General features: G+C 58.0%; 1 protein-coding gene and 1 long non-coding RNA gene across 13 annotated transcripts; one reads left to right on the plus strand and one right to left on the minus strand.

Moving 5' to 3' along the window:
• The first annotated feature begins 1,206 nt into the window (after window positions 1–1,206).
• UCKL1 (uridine-cytidine kinase 1 like 1) lies at window positions 1,207–24,455 on the plus strand. Of its 12 annotated transcripts, none has more exons than XM_075021192.1 (17): window positions 1,207–1,290; window positions 9,933–10,126; window positions 10,763–10,869; window positions 11,085–11,255; window positions 11,507–11,578; window positions 12,807–12,996; window positions 13,486–13,547; window positions 14,961–14,977; window positions 15,399–15,516; window positions 18,585–18,604; window positions 21,009–21,107; window positions 21,492–21,585; window positions 21,912–21,974; window positions 22,362–22,484; window positions 22,847–22,954; window positions 23,340–23,496; window positions 24,083–24,455. In XM_075021192.1, the coding sequence occupies exons 1-17, from the start codon at window positions 1,241–1,243 to the stop codon at window positions 24,157–24,159; spliced, it is 1,722 nt and encodes a 573-aa protein (XP_074877293.1). In that variant the 5' UTR covers window positions 1,207–1,240; the 3' UTR covers window positions 24,160–24,455. The 12 variants fall into 12 exon arrangements, 8 of the variants coding, with proteins under 8 accessions (XP_074877293.1, XP_074877303.1, XP_074877338.1 ...); XM_075021152.1 differs by lacking the exon at window positions 1,207–1,290 and adding an exon at window positions 5,740–6,139; XM_075021214.1 differs by lacking the exon at window positions 1,207–1,290 and adding an exon at window positions 8,184–8,342.
• LOC142027312 (uncharacterized) lies at window positions 2,067–5,629 on the minus strand. The gene is made up of 2 exons (XR_012649089.1): window positions 5,496–5,629; window positions 2,067–4,539 (listed from the first exon to the last, which is right to left on the minus strand). It is a non-coding gene; the product is annotated as an uncharacterized LOC142027312 (long non-coding RNA).
• Window positions 24,456–26,281: the final 1,826 nt, after the last annotated feature.

Raw genomic sequence — 26,281 nt, forward strand, 5'->3', positions numbered from 1 at the left:
CTCCCGGCTCTGCTGGCAGCTGCGGGGTGGCGGTGGGGGTGCTGTGTGTTGCACCCCTCAGCTGCTTAGGCATGGGTGTTCCTGCTCAGCTGCCCCACAGCACCCACCCGTGCCCACAGCACCACTCGGAGCCCCACAGCACCCACCTGCACCCCACAGCTCCCACACCACCTACCTGCACCCTGCAGTGCCCACCCAGGCCCAAAGCACCCACCCGTGCCCACACCACCCACCTGCACCCCACAGCACCCACCCATGCCCTAAGCCCCCACCTGCACCCCACAGCACCCCCCCATGCCCTAAGCACCCCCCCATGCCCACACCACCCACCTGCACCCCACAGCACCCACCCATGCCCACACCACCCACCTGCACCCCAGAGCACCCCCCCATCCTGACAGCACCCCCCCATGCCCACAGCCCCCACCTGCATCCCACAGCACCCCCCCATGCCCCCACCACCCACCCGCACCCCACAGCACCCACCCATGCCCACACCACCCACCTGCACCCCACAGCACCCACCCAGGCCCAAAGCACCCACCCGTGTCCACACCACCCACCTGCACCCCACAGCACCCCCCCATCCTGACAGCACCCCCCCATGCCCTAAGCACCCACCTGCATCCCACAGCACCCACTCATGCCCACACCACCCACCTGCACTCCATAGCACCCACCTGTGCCCTAAGCACCCACCCGTGCCCACACCACGCACCTGCACCCCACAGCACCCCCCCATCCTGACAGCACCCCCCCATGCCCCCACCGCCCACCCGCACCCCACAGCACCCACCCATGCCCACACCACCCACCTGCACTCCCTAGCACCCACCCGTGCCCTAAGCACCCACCAGTGCCCACACCACCCAGCTGCATCCCACAGCACCCCCACCACCCACCTGCACCCCACAGCACCCACCCAGGCCCAAAGCACCCACCCGTGCCCCCACCACCCACCTGCACCCCACACCACCCCCCCATCCTGACAGCACCCCCCCATCCCCACAGCCCCCACCCCCACCCCACAGCCCCCATCAACACCCCCCCCACCCACCCCCCCCCAAACCACTCACCTCCCCCCCCCAGCACCCCCTTACCCCCCCCAAAACCCTTCCTCCCCCCCCCCCAAAAAAAACCCCTCCCCTCCCCATCCCCGCACTACAAGTCCCGGGGAGCCAAGCGGCAGAACCGCCCCCGCCGCTTCCCCCGCCCGCTCCTGCCTCTCCCCGGTAGCACCATGGCCGCGGCCCCGGTGGCCGAGGGGGCTCCGGTGGAGCCGCACGACAGGTAAGGACCCCCCCCCTCACCCCAACCCGGGCTCCATCCTTCCCCGTTACAACCCCTCCCGGGACGGGACCGGGATTCGCAACGCCCCGGAGCCGCCGGGAACCGGCGGCTCCGGGGCGTTGCGAATCCCGGTCCCGTCCCACGATGCCACTTCCGCGAGTGGGGCCTCCCCGATCCCATCGCTCCTTCCTTCCCCCCCCCCGAAAAAAAACCCCCCACAACCCCTTTACCTCTTCCCATCCCGACAAGCAACGCCGCGGACGCTTCCCAGCGCAGGGAACCACGTAGCCAATATTATTATTTGGGTTTTTTCCAAACTGCGCTTATTTCTTGTTTGGTTTTGGGGTTTTTTTCCCTCTTTCCCCCCCCCTTCCCCCCCCCTCTTTTTGCTTCCCCCCCCTCTTTTTGCTTCCCCCCCTCTTTTTGCTTCCCCCCCCCCTTTTTGCTTCCCCCCCCCTTTTTGCTTCCCCCCCCCCTTTTTGCTTCCCCCCCCCCTTTTTGCTTCCCCCCCCCCTTTTTGCTTCCCCCCCCCCTTTTTGCTTCCCCCCTCTCTTTTTGCTTCCCCCCCCTCTTTTTGTCCCCCACCCCTTTTTGGCATGTGTGTCCCACCCCACCCCACCCCCCCCCCGGCTTTTTCTTTCTGGCCTTAATTTCGCAGCGGAATTTCGTTTGCAAACGAGCCGGCACGTGCCTCGACTCCGGCGAGCGCGAGGCGCTGGCAGAGCGGGGGAAAAAAACCCGCAAGTTTGCTACCAAAAAAAAAAAAAACCCCCACGCGGGATTCGTGGCTTTATTTTTCCCTCCACTCGGGTTTTCTCGCGGGTTCCCGCTCCCTTTTTCACTGCAATCCTCAGGAAGCGTGACCACTCCCAAACACCAAATACCCGGGAATTGGCTCCGGAGCATCACCGGAGCGGAGACAAACCTGGTTTATAGGGATGGGAGCATCCCCGGTTGTAGGGTACCGGCACCGACCGACCCCGGCTCCCCCTGAGTCAGTGCCAAACCAGCCCTCGCGTTTCGGCAACTAAATATGGAGCCGGCAGCTGCCTGTGACGGCGTTGCCTTTGCCCTTCCTGTGAGTCAGCGGCGGGTAGCGGGGAGGCTGAGGATGAGCAGGGGAGGAAGGAGCTGCCCCGAGTAACGCCGGCCGGGTGGGAGATGAGTAACCGGGTTGTATAACCGAGCCCCTTCCACCGCGGAGCGAGCCAGCGGTTAGGCTGACCACGCCGTTCCCGTAGCCCTCGGTCTGTATAAATAGCAGCGAGATAATTGGGTTTGAAGAGGGAAATGTTTGTCCTTTTGTCATTAGGAATCGGAGGCCTTAATAGAGCTGGAAGGGAGCGTGTGTGTGTGTTGAGCTGCCCGGGGATGCTCCGTCCTGTTCCGGGGTGGCTTTCGTCAGGGCACGGCAGCGGCAGAGCTTGGTGCGAGGCTGGGGAGAAGCGGGCGTGATGTTCGATGGGTTTGCAGGACGGGCACGGCACGGGCACGGCACGGCGGGGTCGCTGGGTAGTGTCTCAGCACCCCTGGAGCCATGGGCAATGGGGTGGCAGGTGGGTCCCTCCATCCCTTGGATGGGTTCCTCCATCCCTTGGGTAGGTTCCTCCATCCCATGGGTGGATCCCACCACCCCTTGGGCAGGTTCTTCCACCCCTTGGGCAGGTTCTTCCACCCCTTGGGCAGGTTCTTCCACCCCTTGGGTAGGTTCCTCCATCCCGTGGGTGGATACCTCCATCCCGTGGGCAGGTTCTTCCATCCCACGGGCAGCTCTCTCCATCCCATGGGTAGGTAGGTTTCTTCATCCAATGAGTGGGTCTGTCCATCCCTTGGTTAGGTCCCTCCATCCCATGAGTGGGTCCCTCCATCCCATGGGCTGGTTCTTCCATCCCAACGCTTAGGACTTCCCTGAAGCCTTTCCTTGTGCGCTCCCTGAACGAAACTCATGCTCCAGCCTGGCTCGCTCGCCGGGGGGTGGGATCCGGCCCCGTCTCACCCTGGTCCCTGGATGAGGGGGTTCCTGGCGTAGGGCCCCAGGGTTTTGCACCAGGCTGTTGCAGCGCAACCGCTTTCAGCTTAAAGATGCCATAGGACACGAAAGGCCCAGCTCAGGGCTGGCCCGCACAGGTCAGGCCCAACAAAAACCACGCTCGAAGATGGAGGGAAGCAGGTTTGGCCTCCGCGCACCCATGGGTGCTGCTCGCAGGGGTGGGAGCTGGGAGAGGGACCCTCTCCCGCGGAGCCAGCCACCCCTCTCTGCTGTGGGCTTGGTGTGTCCTGAGCTTTTACACGGGTCTATTGATGATATTCGGGTTACAGCGACCAAACCAGGAAAAGCCACGTGCAATTCAGCTTCTGTCCTTAAATCCCAAGGAAAACCCACCGAGCAGCTTTCCATCCCTGGAAGGAAAAGGGGACCCCAGCCTTCATGGGGTCTGCTATTTCTCCCAATTTTAAGTCCAGTTCCTGGAGGCTGTGATTACAAAGCAGGGATTCGTGCTTAAAAATCATCTAGAAGAAAAAAAAGTCCAAAACCCAGGAGTGTCAGCCTGTGCGAGAGCTCGGAAACCGGGAAGGGAATTGGGAAGCAGAGGAGCGTGTGCTGGGAGGAAGGCTCGGTCGCTGCCAGGGTTCAGAGCCGGTGCGGGCGATTCCCATCCTACCTGGGAGCCCAGCTGGGATGTTGGGTGAGCTGCTGGGACAGTTGCTCCTGTCGCTTGGGCTTTTAAACAAAGGCAGGAAAAAAGGCACCGGGGAGCGTGCGATAAGGAACAATGTCGCCTTGGCGAGGGCGAGGGCTCCTCACCGCCAAGTTCCTTGTCCCTTTTCTTTTTTGCTTCTTTAATGAGAAAGAATAGAAATCGCTGCGGAAGAGAAATTTATTTTTAAACTTCTGAAAGAGCTTTTACAGAGAAAGGGGAGTCTGTGCTGAAATCACAGGATGGAAAAGGTTGCTTTGATCATCGCTGACTTCACTGGCGTCATCGGGGCAGCAGCCGCGGCTCGAGCTGGGGACAGGTTACCCCATCCCCGTCCCTCTCCTCCCGCAGCCCCTGTCTGGGGACCAGCCCCTTGTCCCTGGTTTCCAGCAGCGCTGTAGTCATTTGAGACGTGTTTCGGGGTGATGCTCTCCTCTGCGGGTCTCGTTGCTGGACAGGAGCAGGAGGGGGCCGGTGTGGCCATGCTGGGTGCCCCCCATCTTCAGCAGGGGTTTGCTGAGGACACCGGGATGCAGCGTGTATCCCCCGCCTGTGGAATAGCCCCGGTGCTTCGGGGAGGAGGAGGAAGGGGTCTTCTCCCCATCTCTGGCCCCATCTTCAGATGTTCAGCCCTGCTTGGTGCTAAGTTTGGGGGGAGCATCCTCCCCGTACCCCCTCGGAGGTGGGTGCGCTGAAGCCGAGCTCTCGTCTCGCCGTGCCGGGGAGGGCTGGGGGCTCATTCGGTGACCGCAGGACCTCGTCGTGATGAGCCGCGTCCCTGGCAGACCCTGCCTGCTGCTCCCTGCCTGGCCTTTTTGGTGTGTCCTCCGCTACCTCCTCCCTTCCTCAGCAGCCAAATGCTGCGCGGTGGGTGCTGCTCTGACCCGGTCCCTGTGCTCCAGAGCCGGCCGGGACCCCTCTTGCCACAGTGCCCGGCCATCTCCCACCCCTTGCTGGGCATCCTGCCCTTCAGCTGCTGCCCGGCTTCCCCCAAAAGCTGCTGGGCACTGGATGCCTGGGCTCCCTGCCCTCCCTGGCGAGGCTGGCGCTGGGAAAGGAGCCGGAATGGCCGGGGGGGCAACGGGCAGCTGGCAGGGGGAAGGCTGAGGGAGCAGATTGCAGGGCCCGAGCAGCCAGCGGGATATTCTTAGCCACCCGCAGCCCCGGAGTGTTGAGTTTCACCCACTTGTTTACTCCGGGGCCGAGGGGACGGCGAGGGGCAGCTCTTCCCCGGGGAGCTGAGCACCAGGGGGGGCTCGCAGCCAGACCTCCTGCCGCTGGGAGCTAAGGGAGGGGGATGAATCCCGCACCAAAAACCCCAGCCCGGCCAGCAGCACCCCTGCCCCGAGCCCCAGCCGGCTCCATTGACTGGAAGCGGGGTGCTGGTTGGGTACCCCCTCCATCGCTGCCCCAGGGCTGTCCCCTCCTGCCCCCCAGCAGCCTCCTCCCCGCCAGTGCCGGGAGCCGTACCGGGAGCTCAACCGGCGTTTGCGGTCGCGTACTTACCGGGTGGGCGACAGATCTGCCCTCCTCACCGCCCCGGCGAGCCCCCAAAGTCCGAGGCAGCTGAGCGAGCCCCGGTCCCAGGGAGCAGAGGTGCCGGGGGGGGCCAGTGTTTATTGCCTGTGCAGGGGGCGGTGAGGGGAGGTGTCACTTCGCTCCCCCCGACCCCCCCCGCTTTTTCTTTAATCAAGCCAGTGCTATTAATATCAGGTAATGAACGTAATCTCTAGGTTAAGCTATCCTCTTATGCGTGCTGACCGCTCCACAGCTCCCAGCAAAAGACACTCCCCCGGCCGCGCTCTTTTCTCTTTCTACATCTTCCAGTCCCGAACCCCCAGATCTGCTGGGGGGGGGTCTGCTTCGCCCCGGCCCCTCGGGAGCCCGCGGTCCCCGTGCCGGCGGGGACGTTCCCGTGCATGGCTCCTTGCACCGAGGTTCGCCCGGGGACCCCCACTGGCACGGCCGTCCTCCCGCCACGGTAGCACCGGGAGGTTGGGGGACAGGAGCCGAAACGCGGGCAGGGACGAGGGGGTGACACCCTTTGCCCGGCATCGCCTCCTGCTCCGCGGTGGGGTGGAGATGAGCAGCCCCCCGGCCTTCTCCAGTGTCCGCATATCGGGCTGCTGGGCCCTCGGGCCGGACGGTGGGTGAGTTCCTCCTTTACTTTGGTTTTGGGTGGGTTTTTACTGTTTTTTCATCTGTTTGCTTTCAGTCCCTGCTTGCTGGAGTGAACCCTCGGTGGCCCCGGTCCCAGTGTCCCAGTCCCGGTCCCCTGCTCCCAGCCGGTTGAGGGCTGCGAAAGCGCAGGCAGCAGCTGGGGGAAAGATCAGCTTCCCACGGGATACGGGATGAAGCCAGCCCGGCGCCGTTCGGCAGGCTGCGGGGGACTTGGCAGGGGGATTTGGAGGGCTGAGCGCTCGGTCGGTTGTGTTGTCTATGGGGTGCTGAGGACGAGCGCTCCTGTTGGCTTGCAAGTTCAGGTTTGGGGCTTTGCTAGTTTTCCTCGCTGGTTTTTGGGACCTGCTGCCTTTCTTCTCCCAGCCCAGCATGGGTCCGGGACGGTCGGGGGTCTCGGAGGGCGGCGGGATGCAGAAAGCCTTAGCACGGAGGGCACAGGGGTGGGGATGGGAACGGCGGTGGGGAAGGGAGAGGGGTGTCCCTCTTACCCCAGTAAATTTGTGCTTGGGGTAAGCAGGAGCAAAACTCTTCCTTCGTTTGTGCCAGCACATCTGCGGGGCTGGAGGGCCCTTTTGGGGAGCAGACCCCACCGCCGGGCATCCTCCTGACAGAGGGATGCGGGCAGGCTCCAGCGAGGCTGCATCAGCTACAGGGAAGGCGAAGCGTCCCCAAAAGCTGAGGACAGTGTGGAGAGCTGGTGGCAGCTGAGTCCTCCAGGAAGGCTTTGCAAGACGGGGGTTACCAAGCCCAGGGACATGTTTCCTTTCATATTTGCCTTGCTGTGGCATCGTGCTGCTGAAACCAGGGGGTATGCTCTGCTCAGGAAGGCTGGGAAGGGTCTGCGTGGGACAAGGACTGTCCTTTGGTTAGAGCAATGGCACTAAATTCAGCTATAAATAGAGAGTCCCCTTCCTCTGGGGGCTTTATCTTGTGGGTAGGGGCCTTGCATGGGCTTTGTCGCTGCTGCAGGGAATTTTTAAAAAGTGATAGGAAGAAATGGCCAAGCGAGACGGCTGGGATCAGCCCTTCCTTTGGAGGGGAGGAGAGTCCCTTCCTGGCAAAGGCAGCCGCAGAAAACATCTACAAAACTTGAAGTGTAACATTAGGAGAAAATGCATGACCTTTGCAGAACTCCAGGACAGTCCCACAGCCCTCCCCACGGCCGTGCTTATCTGAGATAGATCATGGGAAACGTTGATTTAGGAGGTGTAGAATATCTACCTTGTACAGATACAGATGGTATAGATAGATACCTATAGAATCAGAATTTAGGTGAAAGTCCAGAAGTGTTTGGACGAGAAGAGGCAGAGCAGGCCAGCTCTTGGAACAGGATTAAAGTGCTGCATCCAAGAGCAGCCCCGGGCGTGCCAAGGGACGATGGCTCTGCTTCTCACCGAGGGCTGTCCCCACGCTGTCCTGTCCCCCCGTGTGTCCCTACATCCCGCAGCGATCCCCGGCACGGAGCTGCTGTGACCACAGCCTGTAATTCTGGGCACAGCCGGAGCCGTCGGGGTGCAAACCTTCTCGTCCCCGCCAGGAGCTGGGTTATGTTGGTACTAATCAAAGATGCTGGTAGCAGTCTTTGCAGAAGTCAGCCTCTCGCTTGGGCTCTGCTCCGGCTCCAAAAACCAGAGTTTTGCCCAACTCGGAGTCGTTTCGGGAATCGTGACCTCGGTCAGCTTTGCAGCGTGTGGATCGTGGTCTTGGACACGGTATCTGCAGGCTGAGGTTGGCACAGGAGAGCTTGGCACTGCCTTACGCCAAAGAGCAGAGCATCCCTAAACGCTCGCCTGCCGCATGGAGACCGGCGTGTATCCCTGGAGGAAAACCGGCTCAGCAGCCCTCGGCGGCAGCGCCGGCGGCACGGCTCTTGAGTAACCGCAGTCCCAGGAGAGGGGCTGGGACACAGATGAAAGGAACTGTTTTATTTTCTGGTAAACAACTGTGTTTTTGTCATCTCTTGCTTTTATCAAGCCAAAATGACTTTGTTTATGCACCGGCATCGTCGGCTGATGTCAGCCCCGCTCTGGGAATAGCGCGCGGTGGCTAATTGCTCCTGCAGCGTCACTGGTGGGAGAGGAGACCGAAATACCCCGTCTGGGTTTGCTTCTCCTGCCTCTGTGGTGGAAGGAGCCATCTTTGCACAGAAAGAAACCCCAGAAGGCTTTCCCGGTGGGTCTGACCTCCTGACGTTGCTTTTTAAAAGTGATAGTTGGGGTGTTTTCGGCTCCTGGGTGAGCCGGAGGCCGGCGGTGCTCGATGCTGGCCGTGTGTGCCGATGGGCTCGTGCAAGGGACGGGATGTTGATGGCTTGAGGGTCTTGCGGGGGGGCTCTGTAGGTGCACACTTGTAGGGTCGGCATCAGTGCGAGATGTCCTGGCGCGGGGGCAGGAGCTGCAGCCTGCCTTTTGCTAGCAGAGGTTCAGCAAAGCCAGGCAAATCGCTGTCTCCTTGCCCGCTCCGCAGGGATGTGCCGGCGCGGGAGGTAGGAACGGCGTGCTGGGGGGATCCCGCCGTGCTCAGGGGGTTTGCCGGGTCGCTTTACGTGCAGATGGCCGGTCTCAAATTTTGATCTTTATCTAATATTGTTCTAAAAAGGGCTGGGGGAGGGAAGGGAATTAATCCTCATACCAAAACAGCTTAAAATCAAACCAAAATCTGTAAAGCCCTGTAGTTTAAGCCCTTTCAAGAGCAAAAAATAACAGAGAGGCAGCAAAGCCCCACCAGCTCGGCTGGGCTGTACCAAACAGTGCTGGGTTTGGAGCGTTCAGTGCCCGGGGCTCTCTGACCTTGCAGAGGTTTCGTTTCCAGCCCAGTCACAGCTGGGGAGAGGAGCAAGCGTTGAGTAGGGAGAGCCCTTTGCACCTTCTCACAGGGAGGAGACGTCCCTCCCGAGGCGGCAAAAACAGCAAGTGGGGAGGAGCAGGAGCTGGTATAAATAATCCTCCCCATCCCCGTGCTGGCCGCGGAGCGTGGCTGCAGCTTATCTCCTGGCCAGAGGCCACTTATCGTCTCCCAGCCGCTGCTTTCCTGCTGCCAAGCTCGAAAGGGCTCCGGAGGGTGGTTTGTTCCTCTCCCTCCCCAGGGCTGCGGTGGCAGGGGAGATAAGAAAGAGGCATTTAGCAGCTCCAGGGCTCGGGTTGTGCTCAGTGCTCGCTCAGCTCACGCGGCAGAGCAGATGCGAATGGCTTGGCAGCTCCGCTGGCCGCCTCTGGCCAGCTCGCAGGCTTGTCCCCAGGGGTGTCAGGCCTAAAGGGTGAGGATAACTAGAGGTTTGGGTGGGAGTGGAGCACTCAAAGTGGGGAGAGGAAAGGGATTGTGCATAGGGAGGACAAGAACGGTTGAGCTGTAAGCCCGTGTGTTCAGCTTTCATCCCCCAGAAGGGTCCCTCAGCATGTCAGGACAGGTTATTGCCCTCTGTAATAACACCCCTCAGTGCTTTTGAGAGCTCACTGGAATGTATATAGAATGTAGACATTCCCCAGGCATTAGGGCTGTAGGAAGTGATGCTCGTGCTGCACCTTTCCCAGGATAAAATGTGATCCTGTGCGAGAATTTCTTGCTGTTGGCCGTGGCGTGGGGTTGCGGAGGTGTGGGTGCTGGTAGTGCTGCAGCAGGGCTGTGGTTGCTTCTCCCCATCTTCCATCACATCCCTCACCCATACAGCGTGGGATCCCCCGGAGACCTTGCTCCCACGCACCGGGAACGACGCGGGTCCTTCCCCACCAGCGGTAACCGAGCTCCTTCCCCTCCCATCCCCAGCAACAGCAGTGCCGAATCCTTGGACCGGCTGTACCCTGCAGTGGGCTCCACCAAGCCACCCCGAAAGCGGACCACTAGCCAGTGCAAGTCTGAGCCACCCCTGCTGCGGACCAGCAAGAGGACCATCTACACGGCTGGCCGACCACCATGGTACAACGAGCATGGGACGCAGTCCAAAGAGGCCTTCGTGATAGGTAGGCAGGAGGCAGCGCATGTCCAGGCTCTGTCCCACCTCTACGCTTCAGCTGGTGCAGGCTAGCATGGCCAGCATCGGTGCTGCATGCCCGGTAGCTTTCCAGAAGATCTTGGGGGGATTCCTGCCCTACAACCTCCTTGGAAACTGGAGGTTGGCTCCGGATTCCAGGCTGTGAGTTGCTTAGCCCAGGCAGCAGCAGGAGGAGTCCCCGTGGTTAGTCCGGCGTTGACTGGGTGAGCTGTAGGATTGGGCAGAAGCTGAGAGCTTGCAGATGGGGTTGGTGGATTATAGTAGGCCCTGGGCAGACCACAGTCTCTGCTTGTTGTTCCCTCAACTCTTGTTGCCTGGGTTGTCACGAGTTCCCAGGGATTTAGTCTAGGCTGGTTCTCATGCCAGCTCTCCCCTTGTTACACAACCATCTAGCGAAGGGTTTCCCAGCTTTTGCTGTGCACATTGCTGGCAGTTATAGTATGTGCCATTTGACATTTTGAAGGATAATCTCTTGTAGTACCTATCAATCTCCCTCTTTGGAGGTTCCTCCAACTTGGTGCAACGGAGCAGGATCCTGGGCTGTAGTCTGTGATGGGCAAGGCAGATTGTGGGGTTGGTGACTCCATCCCCTTTTCCCTGGCAGGCCTGGGAGGAGGCAGTGCCTCTGGGAAGACCACGGTGGCCACCATGATCATTGAGGCTCTCGATGTCCCTTGGGTGGTTCTGCTGTCCATGGACTCCTTCTACAAGGTGAGGCTGCGTGTTGTCCTGGCAGGGTTCGTGGGCTGCCGTGGCCCTTGGCATAACCCTCTGATGGGGAAATGCCACGTGGATTTAGTGACAGCCTCATGTTTTTCCCTTCAGATGGTTCTTGGGGCAGGGGGAGAGGTTGCTGGGCACGGCGGTGGGGAGGGAAGGCTGTCGGTGGGGACAGCCACGTGCACTAACCTCTTCTCTACGGGCAGGTGTTGACCAAGCAGCAGCAGGAGCAGGCAGCCAGCAATGACTTCAACTTTGACCATCCCGATGCCTTCGACTTTGACCTCATCATCGCCACTCTGAAGAAGCTGAAGCAAGGCAAGAGCGTGAAGATCCCCATCTACGACTTCACCACCCACAGCCGGAAGAAGGAATGGGTACGGGACACTGAGGGGAGTGGGAGAAGGTGAGGGGACCGCCAGGACAGGAGAGGGGAGTGCCGACTGGACCCCTCCAGTCTCTGCCTTTCGCCGTCAGACTCATGCAGTCGCCCTCTGCTCTGTGGCTGGCTCAGGGCACATTTTTTGGGCGAGCTGTCGCAGTCGCTAACAACCCGGAGAGATTCCCCAGGATGGGGCATCTCTGAACACATGTTCTGTGTCTAACCACATCCATTTTGACTCCACAGAAAACCCTGTATGGCGCCAACGTGATTATCTTTGAAGGCATCATGGCATTCGCGGACAAGGAGCTCCTGAAGGTGAGGAAGGGTTTAGAATCGGTTCTAAAGAAGCCTGACAGGCACAAGCGCTGCAGCCCCCTCTTCTGCAGCCTTATGTCACAGCACAAAGAGAGTCCCAGGTGCCCTGGGGCTCATGTACACCGCTGGATGGGACCCTCTCCTCCCACAGTGCTTTAACATCACCCCTACAAACCAGCCCTCCACCCCATAGCCAGCTGGGGGGAGATGGTGGGAGCATGCTTTCTCCTGATGTTCAGCAGCAGGGAGATGACCTTCTCTGCCAGGTTACACCGGCTGTTGCAGCACTTCACTGTGCAGGAGAAATAGTCCTCGACTCTTGCAGCGGCAGGGGAAGAGCCCCCGGCAGAGGTCAAGCGTTTAAGCAGAGACCTTGATCTCAGCCATTTGTTTCCAGGAACTAGGAGCTGAGTGGTGACCTGGTCCTTGGCAGTGGTGCTGCATAAATATGACTGGAAATAGCCCACCTCCGCGCTGCATGCCTCAGCTTGCACAGCCAGAAGCAAAGTCTGATGTAGTTCTACTGCGCAAAGCCTGGTGTTCCTAGGGTGGACTCATCCAGCACTTCAGGTTTTCTTGGGAATTATTTGGATACATGAAAAATGCTATAGGAGGGACTGAGCCATGCACAAACTTAGCCAAGCTCAGTCTAGAAGGTTTCCTTTCCTGCCAAGCGAGCGTTTGGGTTGCACTTTCCTGGAGCAACGATGACCTCCAGTGGACAGCTGGGTAAATCCCCCAGGAGCTTCCTCTGAGCATCCCTGCTCTTGTCTCTCGCAATTAAGGGCAGTGTCATGAGCTGACCTGCTGTGCTTGGCTCCCTTCCAGCATTAACAAGCCAGCGCTCCTGGGTTAAGCCTCTTGGTCTGTGTCATGAGCATTAACTTCTCTTGTCTCCTCCTCGCTCTTAAATAACATCCAGCCAAGATGTTGGAGCTGCTTAGAAGTGGAGACGGGGTCTGGAGCAGGACAGGTCTCAGGGGGCATGAGAGTAAGGGGCAGGTGGCAGCAAGGGATTTGCTGCAGCATCTGCAGTGCCAGCCAGGTTCAAGTTCAGGGACTGCAGAGGCAAAGCTTCCTCCAGGCCAGAGCAGAGCTGAGCTGAGCTCTCTTAAACTGGTGTTGTGCTGTGCGCAGGGCTCAGCCTTCTGGTTGTGGCTGGTAGAGAAGGTGGGTTCGAGTTACACACCTAACCTGGTGGGGTTTGTTCCCTCCCCTCTCATTTCAGCTCCTGGATCTGAAGATATTTGTGGACACGGACTCGGACATCCGCTTGGTGCGTCGCCTGCGCAGGGACATCAGCGAGCGCGGCCGTGACATCGAGGGTGTCATCAAGCAGTACAACAAGTTTGTCAAGCCCGCCTTCGACCAGTACATCCAGCCCACCATGCGGCTGGCCGACATCGTTGTCCCTCGAGGTACCTGCCCAGGGCAGCCCTGAGCTGCTGTGTGGCTCAGTCCTGAGTGGGACCTGAGAGACCCCGTCCCTCTGCCCTCAGCTCTGCTGGCCAGTCCCACCGCCCTCCGGCTGGCGAGGACAGAATAGTGGCTGTCCCATGCCAAAGAAAAGGTCCCTCCAGTTGAGTGTCTCCAAACACTGGCCGAAAGCAGGTTCCTAGGGGAAAGTCTGCACTTTTCCCTCAACCAGTCTCCTGCCCTACCAGCTCCTGCAGCTTAGCAATTTAAAAGCTAGAGGTGACTTCCAGGTATTCAATAATAGATTACTAAATAAGAATTTAATAATAGCAGGAATGTCTCCTGCTGGATGATGCTTTGCTACAGAAGGGATGTTTGGGGTACAGTCTGGTTTTTAACATAGTGGGGAGCTTGGGGAAGAAACACGTCAGGCACTGCTAGCGCTGTGGCCCTGACCGGACTGTCTCTCTTTTGCTTTTGGTTCACTCCAGGGAGCGGGAACACAGTGGCTATTGACCTGATCGTTCAGCATGTCCACAGCCAGCTGGAAGAGGTAAGAGCTGCCTGGTCCCCCGGCTGTCAATGGTGGGGTCGACCTTGCCTGTGCAGAGGTGGCATTGCGGGAAGCAGTGCTCTGGGTGCCAAGGTGGGAATGGCCTGGCTTCCCTCCGTGCTCCAGGTGTGTGAGCCACGGGGCTGTCCTCATGAAGCCCTCCCAGCCACGCTCCCTCCTTTTCAGTGAAGGAGACTGCCTCATCCCTGTGCTCTGGTTAGTGCAAGGCTCCTCTGCAAGCTTCCCTCCCTGGGAGAGAAAGTCTGGGGACACCAACTATCCTCCGGGGATCTGAGTGATGTGCCCTCCCTGCCTGCAGCCCTCCTGGGGCTGGCATCGCCCCAAACCCTGCAATACTTCAGCTCTCTGGCTCTGGCTTCTCCTCTTCACCCCCTTGCAGGCACTGCTGCACAGTCTTTCCAGTCAAGAGCCCACTTTTCCGCTTCTGTGTTGGGTGCAGCCCATGGGTTTCAAAACCCAAAGTCTTGTCAAGTTTTACCCCCAGCCTGAGCCCCGATCCAGGCACATGCTCCATCACTTCCCACTTCCCCATCACTGGCTTTTACAAGTCGTCTTCTGTGCGTCCTGGGCCAGTCCTCACCAGTGGTTTGAGCCTGGGACCCTTCGACCAAATGACCCCGCTGCGTGTTGCTGTTCCCCGAGCAGCACAGCCTCCTCCCGCCCCACGTTTGTAGCTTTGATGTTTTAAGTTGCAGAGGTGCTCAGAGCGATGCCCTGGGAGGTGGAAGGGGCGTGACCTGGAGACGGACGCGCTTGAAAGTAAAGGGCTCAATTCCTGCAGGTCTTTCTGAGCTCCCAGACGGCAGGAGCCGTTCAGGCCCTGGATGCGAGCTGGAACATGACAGCATCGTGCCTCCTGCGCCCGCTCAGGAGGGACCGCTCTGATGCAAAGGCGTCTTGGCAGGTTCCCCCTCCCAGAGCACCCCGCTCTCCGCAGGGCTGCAGGCGGCACTCGGGGCTTTCTGACTGCCCGGATTTACTAAGCTCTGGCAGGTCGGGATGTTGGTTTCTAAACCCTAGGTCACAGGAGCAAGGATCAGAGCCCCGGCGGCATCGCTAGCACCGGGCTGAGGAGGGCACGCTGCCGTGGGGCACGGGCCAGGAGGAGGGATATGGCTGTTTCTCCCAGCCCCTGGGATCTGGCCAGGAAAGCTGGCGGCTGGACGCTGCAGCCAGCAAACACGGCAGCTCCTGCCCAGGGCGCTGCTGCGAGCCAGGCGAGGGGTTGGCTTGGGGGGGGCTTTCATTTACCTGGGGAGGGGAAGAAGGGGAAAAGGCTACATGTGAATGCAGGAAAATATTCCTATTTTTCCTTTTCTTTTATCTTGAAACGACCCTGGTGTTGACAATGCTTAATACCGGTTGCATTGTGTCTTTGTGTTGCTGCCGCAGCGTGAACTCAGTGTCAGGTAAGAGCCCCTAACTCTGTCCTGTCTGTGCAGCCCGAGGCATTTCCAATGCCAGGCACTGCTTGGCCTAACCCTGACCTGCAGTCGAGACCGACAGCTCACCTAACGCACGGTCTCGTCCCGCTCGAAGCTGACGAAAGGTCGCCTTGTCCTTGGGTTTGGGACCAGCAGGGGCAGGGCTGCTCCCCAGGGGTGTATTCGTCCTGCGAGGGTACCACCAGCTTGAGCGCAGACCCCTGAAACTGGGGCAGGGCCAGGTTTGTTAGCTGGGGTCCCCCCCCATCTCTGCAGGAGGGGAGGCTTCGCATCCTGGGATTCTCTTTTATTTCCCTTCATCCTCTTAAGACGAACAGTTGTTCAGAGCCACTCTCCATCCCTGATGATTAAACATCATTAAACATCATTAAACATCAATTATTAGGTTGAGCAAAGCGGTTCGAGGGCGGTGGGAGCCCTGGATCCCTTGCCGCGCGCAGAGGCTCTCGGCTGCAAGCCTGATGGCACCCAGAAGGAGCGTAGCAGCTTCGGCGTGGCGAGAGGTACCCGCTTTCCCGCAGTGTCTAAAGACTACACAGCAACCGCGTAGGGACTGAGAAAATACTTATGCCCTAATCGAGCAGGACTTCTAATTTCTCAGTATCTGCAGGGGGATGCTGTAAAGTATACGTTGATTTACTTAACCTCTTCAGCATGTGGATCCAGATGGGACCTTGGCCTCCTGCTTCCATTAAGCAGCCAGCTTAATGCATATATATATACACATCCCTAAAAAGGGAAGCAGAGGGGATGCATTACTGCAGATGGGTTTCCATTTAGATCTCCGTCGTTGTATGGAGACACTTAAGTAACCCTAAAATTTACATTTGGCATACAACAAGCTTTTAAAATACCTAAGACGAACAGGAAAAAGACTCTGCTTTACTTATTTCTGCTTAAGCCATTCATTTCCTAGACTAGGCAACTGGATGTTTTATTTTATTTTTGGTTGCTTGTTGAACACCATGGGGCCTGACATTTCCATACAAACAGCATAAGCTTCCCTGTATGTCTGGAGGTCCAGGTGGGAAGGTACTCTTTGGCGTGGAGAGAAGGGTGTTGCTTTAAAAAATTGCAGGAATAGCATTAGAGAGTAGACTAATGTGTGTGTGTGTATATATGTGTATATGCCCATGTGTATATGTGTGTGTGTGTGTGTGTGTATATATATATATATATATATATATCCCCCCCTAAAAGTTTCCTTTCTCTCCAGTGATTCTCCTCTTTAGTCAAAGTGGCACTCAGTACAGGTGATCTTTTTGTGCACCTTAAAAATCAGGTATTTAATAGTATGTCGAGAAAGTATTAGTAGTTTTATGATAGCGAGTTTGGAAAGGTAAATCTGACCTCCAGAAATAACTCTGTGATCACCACAGCCACAGACATTTTTATGTTCTGTTTAAGGCTCGTGGTTTCCATTTATGACTTTGCCAGAAAGTCTGGAAAAAATTTCCTGCAGAAAAATCTGTTTATGCTCCTGGAGTCCCAGTGCTTTTACGGCTGCTGTGGTTTCCCATCAGTTTCTCTGCAGCTCTGCACTCGCAAGAGGAGCAAGGTAGATGGGGAGACGTGTGTCAAATGAGATGTGCTTGGCAAACGGGGCTTTTCATCTAAAACAATTCCCTATCCTCTTGTCTTGAATGGCTTCATCTAAATGTCACGGTTGTTGTTTTGATGTCACCACCTTTTGGCGGCCGTAGGGATGCAGCGAGGCCTTTGTAGCTGGTAGAATAAAACCTGGATGCTTAGATCTGGCCCCAGTCCGAGGTACTTCTCTGGTCCCAGTGCTCCAGGCTGGCCCTGGGCTGCCTCTCCTGTCCCAGAGGGTGGCTGGGACGGGCAGGGAGTGCGTCTCCCCAGCTCTCAGCTGAGCAAATGGGTGAATTCTGAGGAGTTTAAAGAAAGTGGTGCCGTTCCCTGGAGCCTCAAGCCTTGTTTTCCTCCTGTAACTGCTGGCTGCTGAGGAGCATCATTGCCTTCCTCTGTATTCCCTCAGAGCGCAGGTCAGACCTTAGCGTCCTTGCAGTTGGGATATTTCTTGTCCAGCTTCCCACATGTTTAACCGTGCATGTGCTGGAGATGCAATTATGTACAGGCACTCCCAGGTGAGTATTTCTGCTCGAGTCCAGCAGCAGGAGCCAGAGCAGCGAGCCCATGCCTGCCAATGCACCGTGCTCTCAGCCGAGCCCGTTTTCCAGCCCTTCTGCCATGCTATTTCAGCAACCAGCCCAGCTCTAGGAGCCAGTGCTCTTTTCAGCTGAATTCCCCTTGCCAATCAATATTCCCCACCCCCAAGGTCTCGATCAGCTTGGCATGCCCTTTGCCAATTGTGTCTTTAAATATCAGCCCGTGGCGCAGTTTAATAGCCCTTGTTTGAAATGTCAGCCGTGAAAGCCAGCTGCTGTACGTGTTTGAAATGCCTTGACTGCATTAGCTCCTTTGTAGCTGGATGTCTCTTGTCTGCTTCCTGCTTGATAGCATGCTCAACAAAGAGCTGAGGATGTTCCCTGAAGCCTTCCTGAGAGATGGTCACCCCTTTCTCTCTCCCTTTCTTTCTTTCTTTCTTCTTTTTTTTTTTCTTTTTTCCCTTTAAAGCTTTTGTTCTGGGGGGAAAAAATAAGTTTCCAAAGTGAGACGTTTTCTTGACGTGCTCATGGCTGCCCGTCTGAATTTTCCATCGCGGTCCTGCCTGGCAGGGGGAGGAACAGGGAACATTGCTCCCGCAGGCAGGCTGCGGGCAGGTCATGGTGGCAGAGACCCACTCCCTCCATTCCTCCCGGCAGGTTTGGGCAAGGGATTTCACCGCAAGCGACGTGGCTGTAGCGGGGAGGCTGCTGGAGAGGCTGAGCTCTTCTCTCTGCCTCAACCTGCAGCCCCTCTCCAAGGGACGGCAATCCCAGGGCAGGTCCAGGTGAACTCGGGGGAAGGAAGGTCTTCCCGGTGGCGGTGATGTTCTGTTCAGAGCCAGGTTTCTCCCTATGTTCCCAGTGCTCTCGGCTTTCCAGGCTCTCCGAGGCTTCAGCAGATCATGCCTCTAACGTGCCAGGAGGTGGGCACCCCTGTGCACCCACAAGCAGTTTGCACTGTGGGGTGCGGGGCAGGTGGGATGAAGGTTTTGCAAGTTTGGCCTTGAGCACCTTCACTTGCTCTGGGATTGCAGCAGAGCCCTGGGCGAGGGCTGGGCATTTCCCTCCGGGCTCCGAGAGCTGCAGCTGGTGTTGCAGTGTGGTACCACCTGGGACAGAGATGGGTCAGTGTCCCTGCCGTGACTCCGCGGCGGTGAGAGCAGATGGAGCTTTCACCCCATGGAGCCAGGAGTGGAGCCGGTGCCGTGGAGAGCAGCTGTGACATGACTTGGTCATCAAGGGAGGAGTTCTGGGTTCTGTATGGCGATGGCCCGGGCACCAGGCAGGTCCAAGAGCCATAGATCAATTAGGGCTTTTTTTTTCCCCCTTTAACTAACGACAGTCCTTTTTCCTTTGTTTCATGTCATGTTTGTCCCTCTCCCCTTAAACTCTCATGTTTCCTGTCTTGTCTCCCCTGAACATCCCTCCCACCTGGTGACCAGAGGAAGCTGCGCTGGGATATGTGAGGAGACAAACGCTAACGGCAGTATTTTGGTTGTGACACTAACGCCAGGGAATGGGGGCAAGAGCTGTGCAGTGTGAGCCACGTTACTAACCCGGGCCGGGGGTCTTCAGGCACACAGCTCACAGGGTCCTGCTTTGCTGGGGCTGTGTGAACCAAACTGGGGTGGGGGGACTTGAGAGAGCATCTTTATCCCCATCCCAAAAATGGCACCTGCCACTGTTCCCCCAGAAAGCACCATTGGGACCCCCGCAGCACCGAGCAGCTTCCCTGGGCTGTCAGAGACAGGGGTCCGAGCAGGGTTGCATCCAGACCTCTCTGTCCCTGCACTGAGCACCAGCCCCTGCGCAGGTGTCAGAGGAAGGTGCGGAAAGCTCAGTGACAAAATGCTGACAGCATTTCCCAGGGGCTTGTTGACAGTTTGGGGTGCAGGGGAGGTGTTCCCAGGAACGCGGGGCTGCTCTCGGGGATAGGAGCACTCGCTGGCATCTGCGGCAGGGAGCAGGAGCCGGGAGCATCTCACCTGCAGCACCACAGAGACCACGGCAGGAGAGGGGCTGCCCATCCAGCTGGCACAGCGAGATGCCGTGACACGGACCTGCCGGTGATGGAGGGCAGAGCTGCCCGTGGCAAGCTCAGGCGTGTGCCTTTGGGTGGGCCTTGGTGGGTGGGAGACAGCCCTGTGGGCTACGACCCCTACAGCTCCTCTGGTTTGGGTGACAGTGGTTTGTCACCTCGGCAAACCCGGCTGGGGCCATGAGTGGGTGTGTGGCTCTCTGCTGGGGGGCTGATCTCTGTCCCCCCCCCGCCAGAAGCAGGCAGCCCCTGTGCAGGCACCTGCGTCTGCAAAGGCAGGGCTCAGGTCCTCACCCGCCACGTGGGTCTGCATCCCTGGGGTCCGGAGGGATTTAGGCAGGGCTGTGCCCCCAGGATCTGTCCCCCAGCCTGGTCTGGCAGGAGGAAGGAAGGGGGGGCTGCGGGGACAGAGCTGCTGGGTGCTGCCGGCAGCTCAGCCCTGACGTGGGAGCATCTCCGATGCCAGCTAACCCGAATTGCGGTGACTAACAGAGTGAGCTCGCTTCACTAACGGCAGGTCCGGGGCCTTGAGGGCTGCTTGTCCCAAAGAGACGGTGGGGTCTGCGGGCAGCGGGAGCGTGCCAGGTTTGGCCCCAAACCGGCCGGGCTCTGCCGGCAGCAGGCAAGCCTGCGATGGGAGCGCAACCGGTTCCCATGCGCTCCGCATGGCCGCGAGCTGTCTCGGCTCTCGGGAGCGTTCCCTGCGTAGGGGCTCTTTGCTGCTACGCGGGACTGGAGCTGGCAAAAGCAAGAAGGAGCCCTTAAGTACCCACAGGCCTTGGGAATGTCTCGTTTGTTGTTGGTCAGCCAAGACCAGGAGATGGCTATGTGGATGGAGGCCTCAAGTCATCTAGCTCTGCCCTCCTCCATTCCTACCCAGTCATCTGCTCTGTCTTCTTCTCTGCTTGTGTGCCTCTGTGTGTGTGCAATTAATCCAGGTTTCTGCTTGATTTGAAGTCTTAATCACCTGGTGCTTTCGTTTGTTTGCTCTCTCCTCCTCCTCCCCAACATCTCTCTGACCGGGATGCAGCTGCTGGCACGTGTGTGATCTGACGTGTGGCTTTCGGACCCCAGCCCTCCTCCCAGACAAAGTCGCTTGTCCATCCTGCCCAGCCTTGTGGAAGCCAAATAGATGTGACCTTCATCTCATTACTGCCGCTCTCAAAGAGAGAGGTGACTAATGGGGCTCCATTGTGCGCTTCTCCATGAATGGTGTTCCCTTGATCCAAGAATAGCTCCCAACCCTATTAGTTATGTGGAGATGAGTCACACACAGCCAGTCCTGTCCAGCCGTAAAGTCTTCAAGCTGTTCCCAATTTGGTGTCAATCTGACTATCCCTGAATGGGCCAGGAGCTCTCTGAAATGGTCTCGTTGCAGCCTGGCTGCCTGTCCCGTTCCTGGTGACATCTGGCACTTGCAGGTCAGAGGCAACCACAACAGCTCCTCGTCACCCCGTGAGTTCAGAATCCACCACCAGATAAGACTCCCGACCAGGAGAAGGTTTGGGGGGTTTTTTTCCACCTTCTTCACAACCAGTGGAAACCAAGATGGGCCAACCACGGGTCAGCTGCCCAGCAGGTCCTTGGGCTGCGAGGTCCTCCTGGCTCCACTGACCACCCGCTGTCTGCCCCGTTCGTGGGAGCAGGTCCCTTTTTGCCATCGTGGGGGAGCGGGCAGGGCTGGCCTCTCGTTTGGCTCGGCTGGATGGCCTTGGTGTGCACTTGCAGTGTGAGATGACATCTGGGAGGATGGCTCCGGCCATGTGCTGTGCACCAGCCTTCGGACAGCCTTGCCCTGAGATGTTCTGACCATGTCTTTGCTTTTCAGGGCCGCCCTGGCCTCAGCCCACCAGTGCCACCCCCTTCCTCAGACCCTCAGTGTGCTGAAGAGCACCCCTCAGGTGAGGGGCATGCACACCATCATCAGGTAAAGCCCCCGCCACCATGGCCTCCTGGAGTGGGATGGGGCTTCACTGCCGGGTGGGGTGGTCTCGGCTTGTTTTGGACTCCCAAATCCCACCTGCGCCCCGTCCTCGTGGCTTGGGGACACGGGACGGGGCAGACAGTGGTTGGCCCTGTGTAGAGGAGCTGTGCTGTGAGCGCTCCATGGTCTTGCCAACAATTTTTCTGCTTTTCACCTTAAAACTGCCACCGCAATTCCAGGCTCAGCTGGTGAGCTCCCTGCAAACAAGATGCTGAGAGCCAGGCAGGGGCAGGGGCTGCCCACCTCCACACAGCACTCTGACCTCTGTCAGCATCTCCCGGGCCACGTTTTGGTCCAAAGCTTACGTTGGCTTTCCCTCCACTCTAGAAACAAGGAGACCAGCAGAGATGAGTTCATTTTCTACTCCAAGAGGCTGATGCGGTTGCTGATTGAGCACGCGCTCTCCTTGCTCCCGTTCCAGGTGGGTTCAGGGGTGTAGCTGGGAGGGTGGGCAGCAGGCGCCGTGTTTCCTCTCTGATTCCTAACCCGTAACTACCAGGGAGCTGGGACAGTCCTGGCACTGCTCCTCCAGCCTTCCCCGTGTATCAGCCCTTTCCTCCTAGATTAAAAAGGGACAGGGCTCTCCTAGGCTGTGGAGCCATGGCGTGGCCCTGGGTGATGATTCTTTGTCCAGCCTCGGTTTCCAAGGGTTCAGACCTGCCTGCAGCTGGCTGGCTCCCCGGTACCAGGGCTCCTCTGAGAGCCACGTCAGAGCCCCTGGTAATGCTTCTCACGTGGTTTTTGTAGAGTTGCACAGTGCAGACCCCTCAGGGACAGGACTACGAAGGGAGGACATACAGCGGGAAGCAAGTAAGTGGAAGCAAAAAGTACTATTCAGACCTGCCCCGTGGGGTTACGTTGAAAGCCCCGTTGATGCAGGGGAAGGACAACCCTGGCTTCTCGGGGCTTCCCTCAGGCCTGGGTTTGGTGCCTGCTGTCATGAGTACCATACCCTGTGTCATCGGGACAGGCGGCAGGTCGGTGGCCAGGGGTGCCATCAGCAATGTCGCTGTGCCAGTGTTGCCCTCCCACTGAGGGAGCCAGCCTGGACTGGGAGCGGCACAACCCTTTTGGAAGGGATGTGCTTTGGGGTTGCCCATTAGAGTCCCCCACTGTCAAGACCCAGTGCCATACTGGGGTGGTGCGTGTGCACCTCCTACCCCCTGCCTTCCCGTTCACCCTCGCGGTGTGCTGCAGATCACCGGGGTGTCTATCCTGCGAGCGGGCGAGACCATGGAGCCGGCGCTGAGAGCGGTGTGCAAGGACGTCCGCATCGGGACCATCCTCATCCAGACCAACTGCAACACGGGCGAGCCGGAGGTAAAGCCCATGGCCTTGGGCTGCCGAGGGCATCTCCTGGCGTTAGCCTGCAGGCAGGGGGTGACTGGGGTATTTCCTGAGAGCTCTTCAGTGATCCGAGAGTTGATCTCGGCGGGGGATAAGTGCTCAGAAAGCAAGTGCTTTGAAAGCTTCTGAAGTGGGCTTTGCCGGCATGTTTGTACACGCAGGGGCTGGTTTGCTGTCCGAGTGTTTGCACCGGCGCCTGGCTCCAAGCTGACAGCTGGGGTCCCAGAGATAAAGATGCATGAAAGATCCTTCAGCCCTCTAAGAGAAGGGCTCGGTTTGCTCCATTCGCCTTCAGCCTGCAGCCTCTAAGCTGATCTCTCTTTCCCCCTGCCCAGCTCCACTACCTGCGGCTGCCGAAGGACATCAGCGAAGACCACGTCATCCTGATGGACTGCACGGTCTCCACGGGCGCAGCAGCCATGATGGCAGTGCGGGTGCTGCTGGTACGGAGGACGTCGGGGCACGCTGCAGAGGGCGGGTGGTTTTCTCCCAAGTAACGTGCACAACACCAGCCGCAGCCATGCTGAGGGGCTTTGCGCTGAAACTGGCTCCTCCTTGCGAAGGAGGGTGTCATGGGAGACGGCACAAGCTGGGGTGACTCTGTAACCAGGCGCTGACAAAGTCACCCCTTCCTTGTGTCGTTAACAGCCTGGATTGAGTTGGTTTCTTGGTCCTGTGCCCAGCAACCCCAGCTGGCCACAGAGAGGGGAGGAGAAAGTGTGGCTTCAGGAAGGCCCTTGAGTGCTCCGAGTGCCACTCCGTGGAGCCATGGGCCATAACATGCCTTAGACACCCTTACCCCGAGCTGTCTCTGTCCCTTTCCTGTAGGATCATGATGTCCCAGAAGACAAGATCTTCCTCCTCTCCCTGCTTATGGCGGAGATGGGTGTCCACTCAGTCGCCTATGCTTTCCCCCGGGTGAAGATCATCACCACAGCTGTGGACAAGAAGGTGAATGACCTTTTCCGGATAATCCCTGGCATTGGTGAGTATCTAGGTAGGAACGAGCTGTTGCAGGGGGATTTTCGGTGCTCCTGACCCACTTGCCAGAGGAGGTGAAGCCCTGGTTGTCAGCAGCAGCTTAGGTCTGGCCTTATTTGACCCAGGGACCCACTGCCTTTCCTGGGTCCTGCTGCCACCTGGGCGTTGGGATCGACATGCACGCTCTGAGCGCTGTCGGGCAGACGTAGCCTCGTTGGCAGAAGGAGCCATTCCACGTGCCGTGAGCCTCCTCCGGCCCCAGGTGGAGAAGCTGGGCTGGGACAGCTGGAGCAGACCTGTGCTCACCTCATTCCCTAAGCTGCCACCTTAAACAAGCTCATCCAAAACAAGCTCACTGTGTTCTTCTGTCCTCGCTTCTGCTGTGCCAGGAAACACCCCTGCCACCGGGTGCTAAAACAGACTCCAGGCTGCTCCAGTTTTGCTGCTACACGAGTTTTAGAGCTGTTCAAGCTGTTGGATAAACCTGCTTTTCTTTCCTTGCCTGCTGGGATGAGGGCAGGCTGGAGGATGGATCCCAGGGCTCCCTGCAGAGCTGCACCGTGACTGCGTCTTTCTCTTTCTCCCCACAGGGAACTTTGGTGATCGGTACTTTGGGACGGATGCTCCTCCCGACTGGAGTGACGATGAAGATGCTCTTAGCACTTAGCTGGATGTGGAGATGCCACTGGCGACAGGCAGCTTCAGCACCGCACCTTAACCCCTCTGTCCATTGCAGATTTCTCCTTTCTCCTCACCAAGCATAGATATTTTTTTCAAATCTTACATTGGAGATCTAGGGCATATTTTTTCAAAGAAACACAAATCCTAGTTTGACTTTGTGGACGGTCGCGTGTCCCAGCATAGAGCGGAGTTAATTTATTTTAATTTAAAGATTTGCCTATATAACTTATTGGAGATATTTTATAAAGGAAAATATTAAATTTTTTCTCTGGTTTTCTTGAATGGAGCCATTCTTTGTCACTTTCCATGGATCCCCAAAAGGATTTGCAACCCTTCAGGACTGCTGCCCTGGGAGGGGAGATGCTGGGAGCGATGGTGGGAGGTTGAGCCCCTGCTGCTGAGGAGCCGGCTGATCCTGCAGCCGTGGAGCGGTTCTTACGGCTCTGTCTTTGTGCTGGTTACAGGCAGCTGGTTGTCATTTCTCTTCAGTGAACACTGAAGCTCTTACACCCCAGGGAGAGCCTGCCCTAAGGGATGCACTCACTGCCTGATGCTACCGAGGCAGGGAGGGAGCTTTCACCTGATGGGTGAAGCACCCTGCCGTCTCTCTGCAAGGATAGGGTAGCCCCTCTCAGACCAAGGTCTCCTGCCTGCAGCAGGGCTGTGAGCAGGAGAAAAACCCACCGCTCCCATTCCCCAGCTCCTTCCTCTTGCCACCTTGCAACGGGGAGGAAATCCCATGCTCTAGACCCAAGTAAAGGGTTGGTACCAGAGGAGAGGCAGTTCTTAATGTCTGCAAGACAGCTGAAGTTCAGCTGGGAATCGCATCACACTTTAGCTTAAGAAGCACCAAGCCCTTGTTTTCAGTTCAGCAGCTGAAGTGAAACGCGGCTCACCCGAATACCAGCTCGCTCTTGCTGAATCAGAGCTGCTCAAGACGCAGTGAGGAGCAGATCTCGTAACGGTCTCCAGGAAGCTGTTAGCGAGCCAGAGTAACCTCAGCGGAAGGGGAGCCGGCCAGCCCTGTGAGGTGGATTTAATCAGAGGAGGCTGTGACCCCTGCGGCTGAACACAGAATATTTTCCTTTCCTGCGTGATTCAAAGTACCAATGCAACATCCTTCTGCTGGAGATAAACGGGCCAAGAGGAGCAAACCTACCCCTCGGCTGGGTGTCCCTGGCTCCGAGCCGGCTCCTGAGGGGTTAGGCAAGGCAGGCAGGTGCTGCTGGCAGCAAGGAGAGCAGGGTTGGATGGGGGGGTGTTCTGCCAGGCCCTTGCCAAAATGGAGAGTCTCCTGGTGATAACTCGGTGTGGGCTCAGGTGTGATGAGCCCAAAATAACTGCTACCGCTTTCCAGCATGTTGTATAAATTCTCGACTAAATTTAAAAGAAAACACACGCCCGAGTTCCTGCGAGCGCTGGGCGAAAGCATGAGCCCTCAGCTTGAAAGCCACGCTCAGAGCCAGCACTGACACTTGATTAGCGTCTGCTAAAAATAGCTCCTTGCGTAGGTGGAAGGAGAGCTCATAAGCACAAACACAGGAGGATAGGCAGACGCAGGGTTTTTTGGCTGGGGCACCAGGTGAGCAGCAGTGGGACAAGGGACAGCAGCGTCACCAGGCCCATGGAGGAGCACGTCTGTGCCCAGAGTCCTGCCTCTGGGCTGCAGCCACCAGTGCAGGAGCTCAGTGCCGGCGGATCCTGGTGTCTTCTTCCTAGACGGCACTCAACCCCACGAATGAATGCCACCATTATCCCTCATGCAGGAAGCTCCAGCAGACCTTGTTTGAGCAGTGCCATCGGCCTCCTTGAGGGAGACAAGACAGCGTGTGGGTCTTGAGCAGGGTTTGCCCCCAAGGTCCACCACGGAGGTGAAGATCCCACAACACTTCTTTGTGGGGGCGGCGGGGCAAAGCACCTCTTCTCCCACAACATCCTTCATCCCAATCTTGAAACATCATGGATGCAGCCTCTCTGTGCCCCTGATAACACCTCTTGATAGGTAACATGTAGGCAGTGGCCCAGGGAGGCATGTGGATGGAGAAGCAATGAAGCTGTGACCCACCATGTAGAGCATCAGAGGGTGTCCTGTCCCCGTGGTCCATCCC

The sequence above is a fragment of the Buteo buteo genome, chromosome 2 (genome assembly GCF_964188355.1).
Source record: "Buteo buteo chromosome 2, bButBut1.hap1.1, whole genome shotgun sequence".
In the NCBI taxonomy this organism is placed as follows: Eukaryota; Metazoa; Chordata; class Aves; order Accipitriformes; family Accipitridae; genus Buteo; species Buteo buteo.

Coding starts and splice junctions, on each gene's coding strand:
- UCKL1 (XM_075021152.1), top strand. CDS start 6,072: ATGAGCAGCCCCCCGGCCTTCTCCAGTGTCCGCATATCGGGCTGCTGG. Junction 18,605..21,008: donor AGGAAGCTGCGCTGGGATAT/GTGAGGAGACAA, acceptor TTTGCTTTTCAG/GGCCGCCCTGGCCTCAGCCC. Junction 22,485..22,846: donor GCAACACGGGCGAGCCGGAG/GTAAAGCCCATG, acceptor CCCCCTGCCCAG/CTCCACTACCTGCGGCTGCC.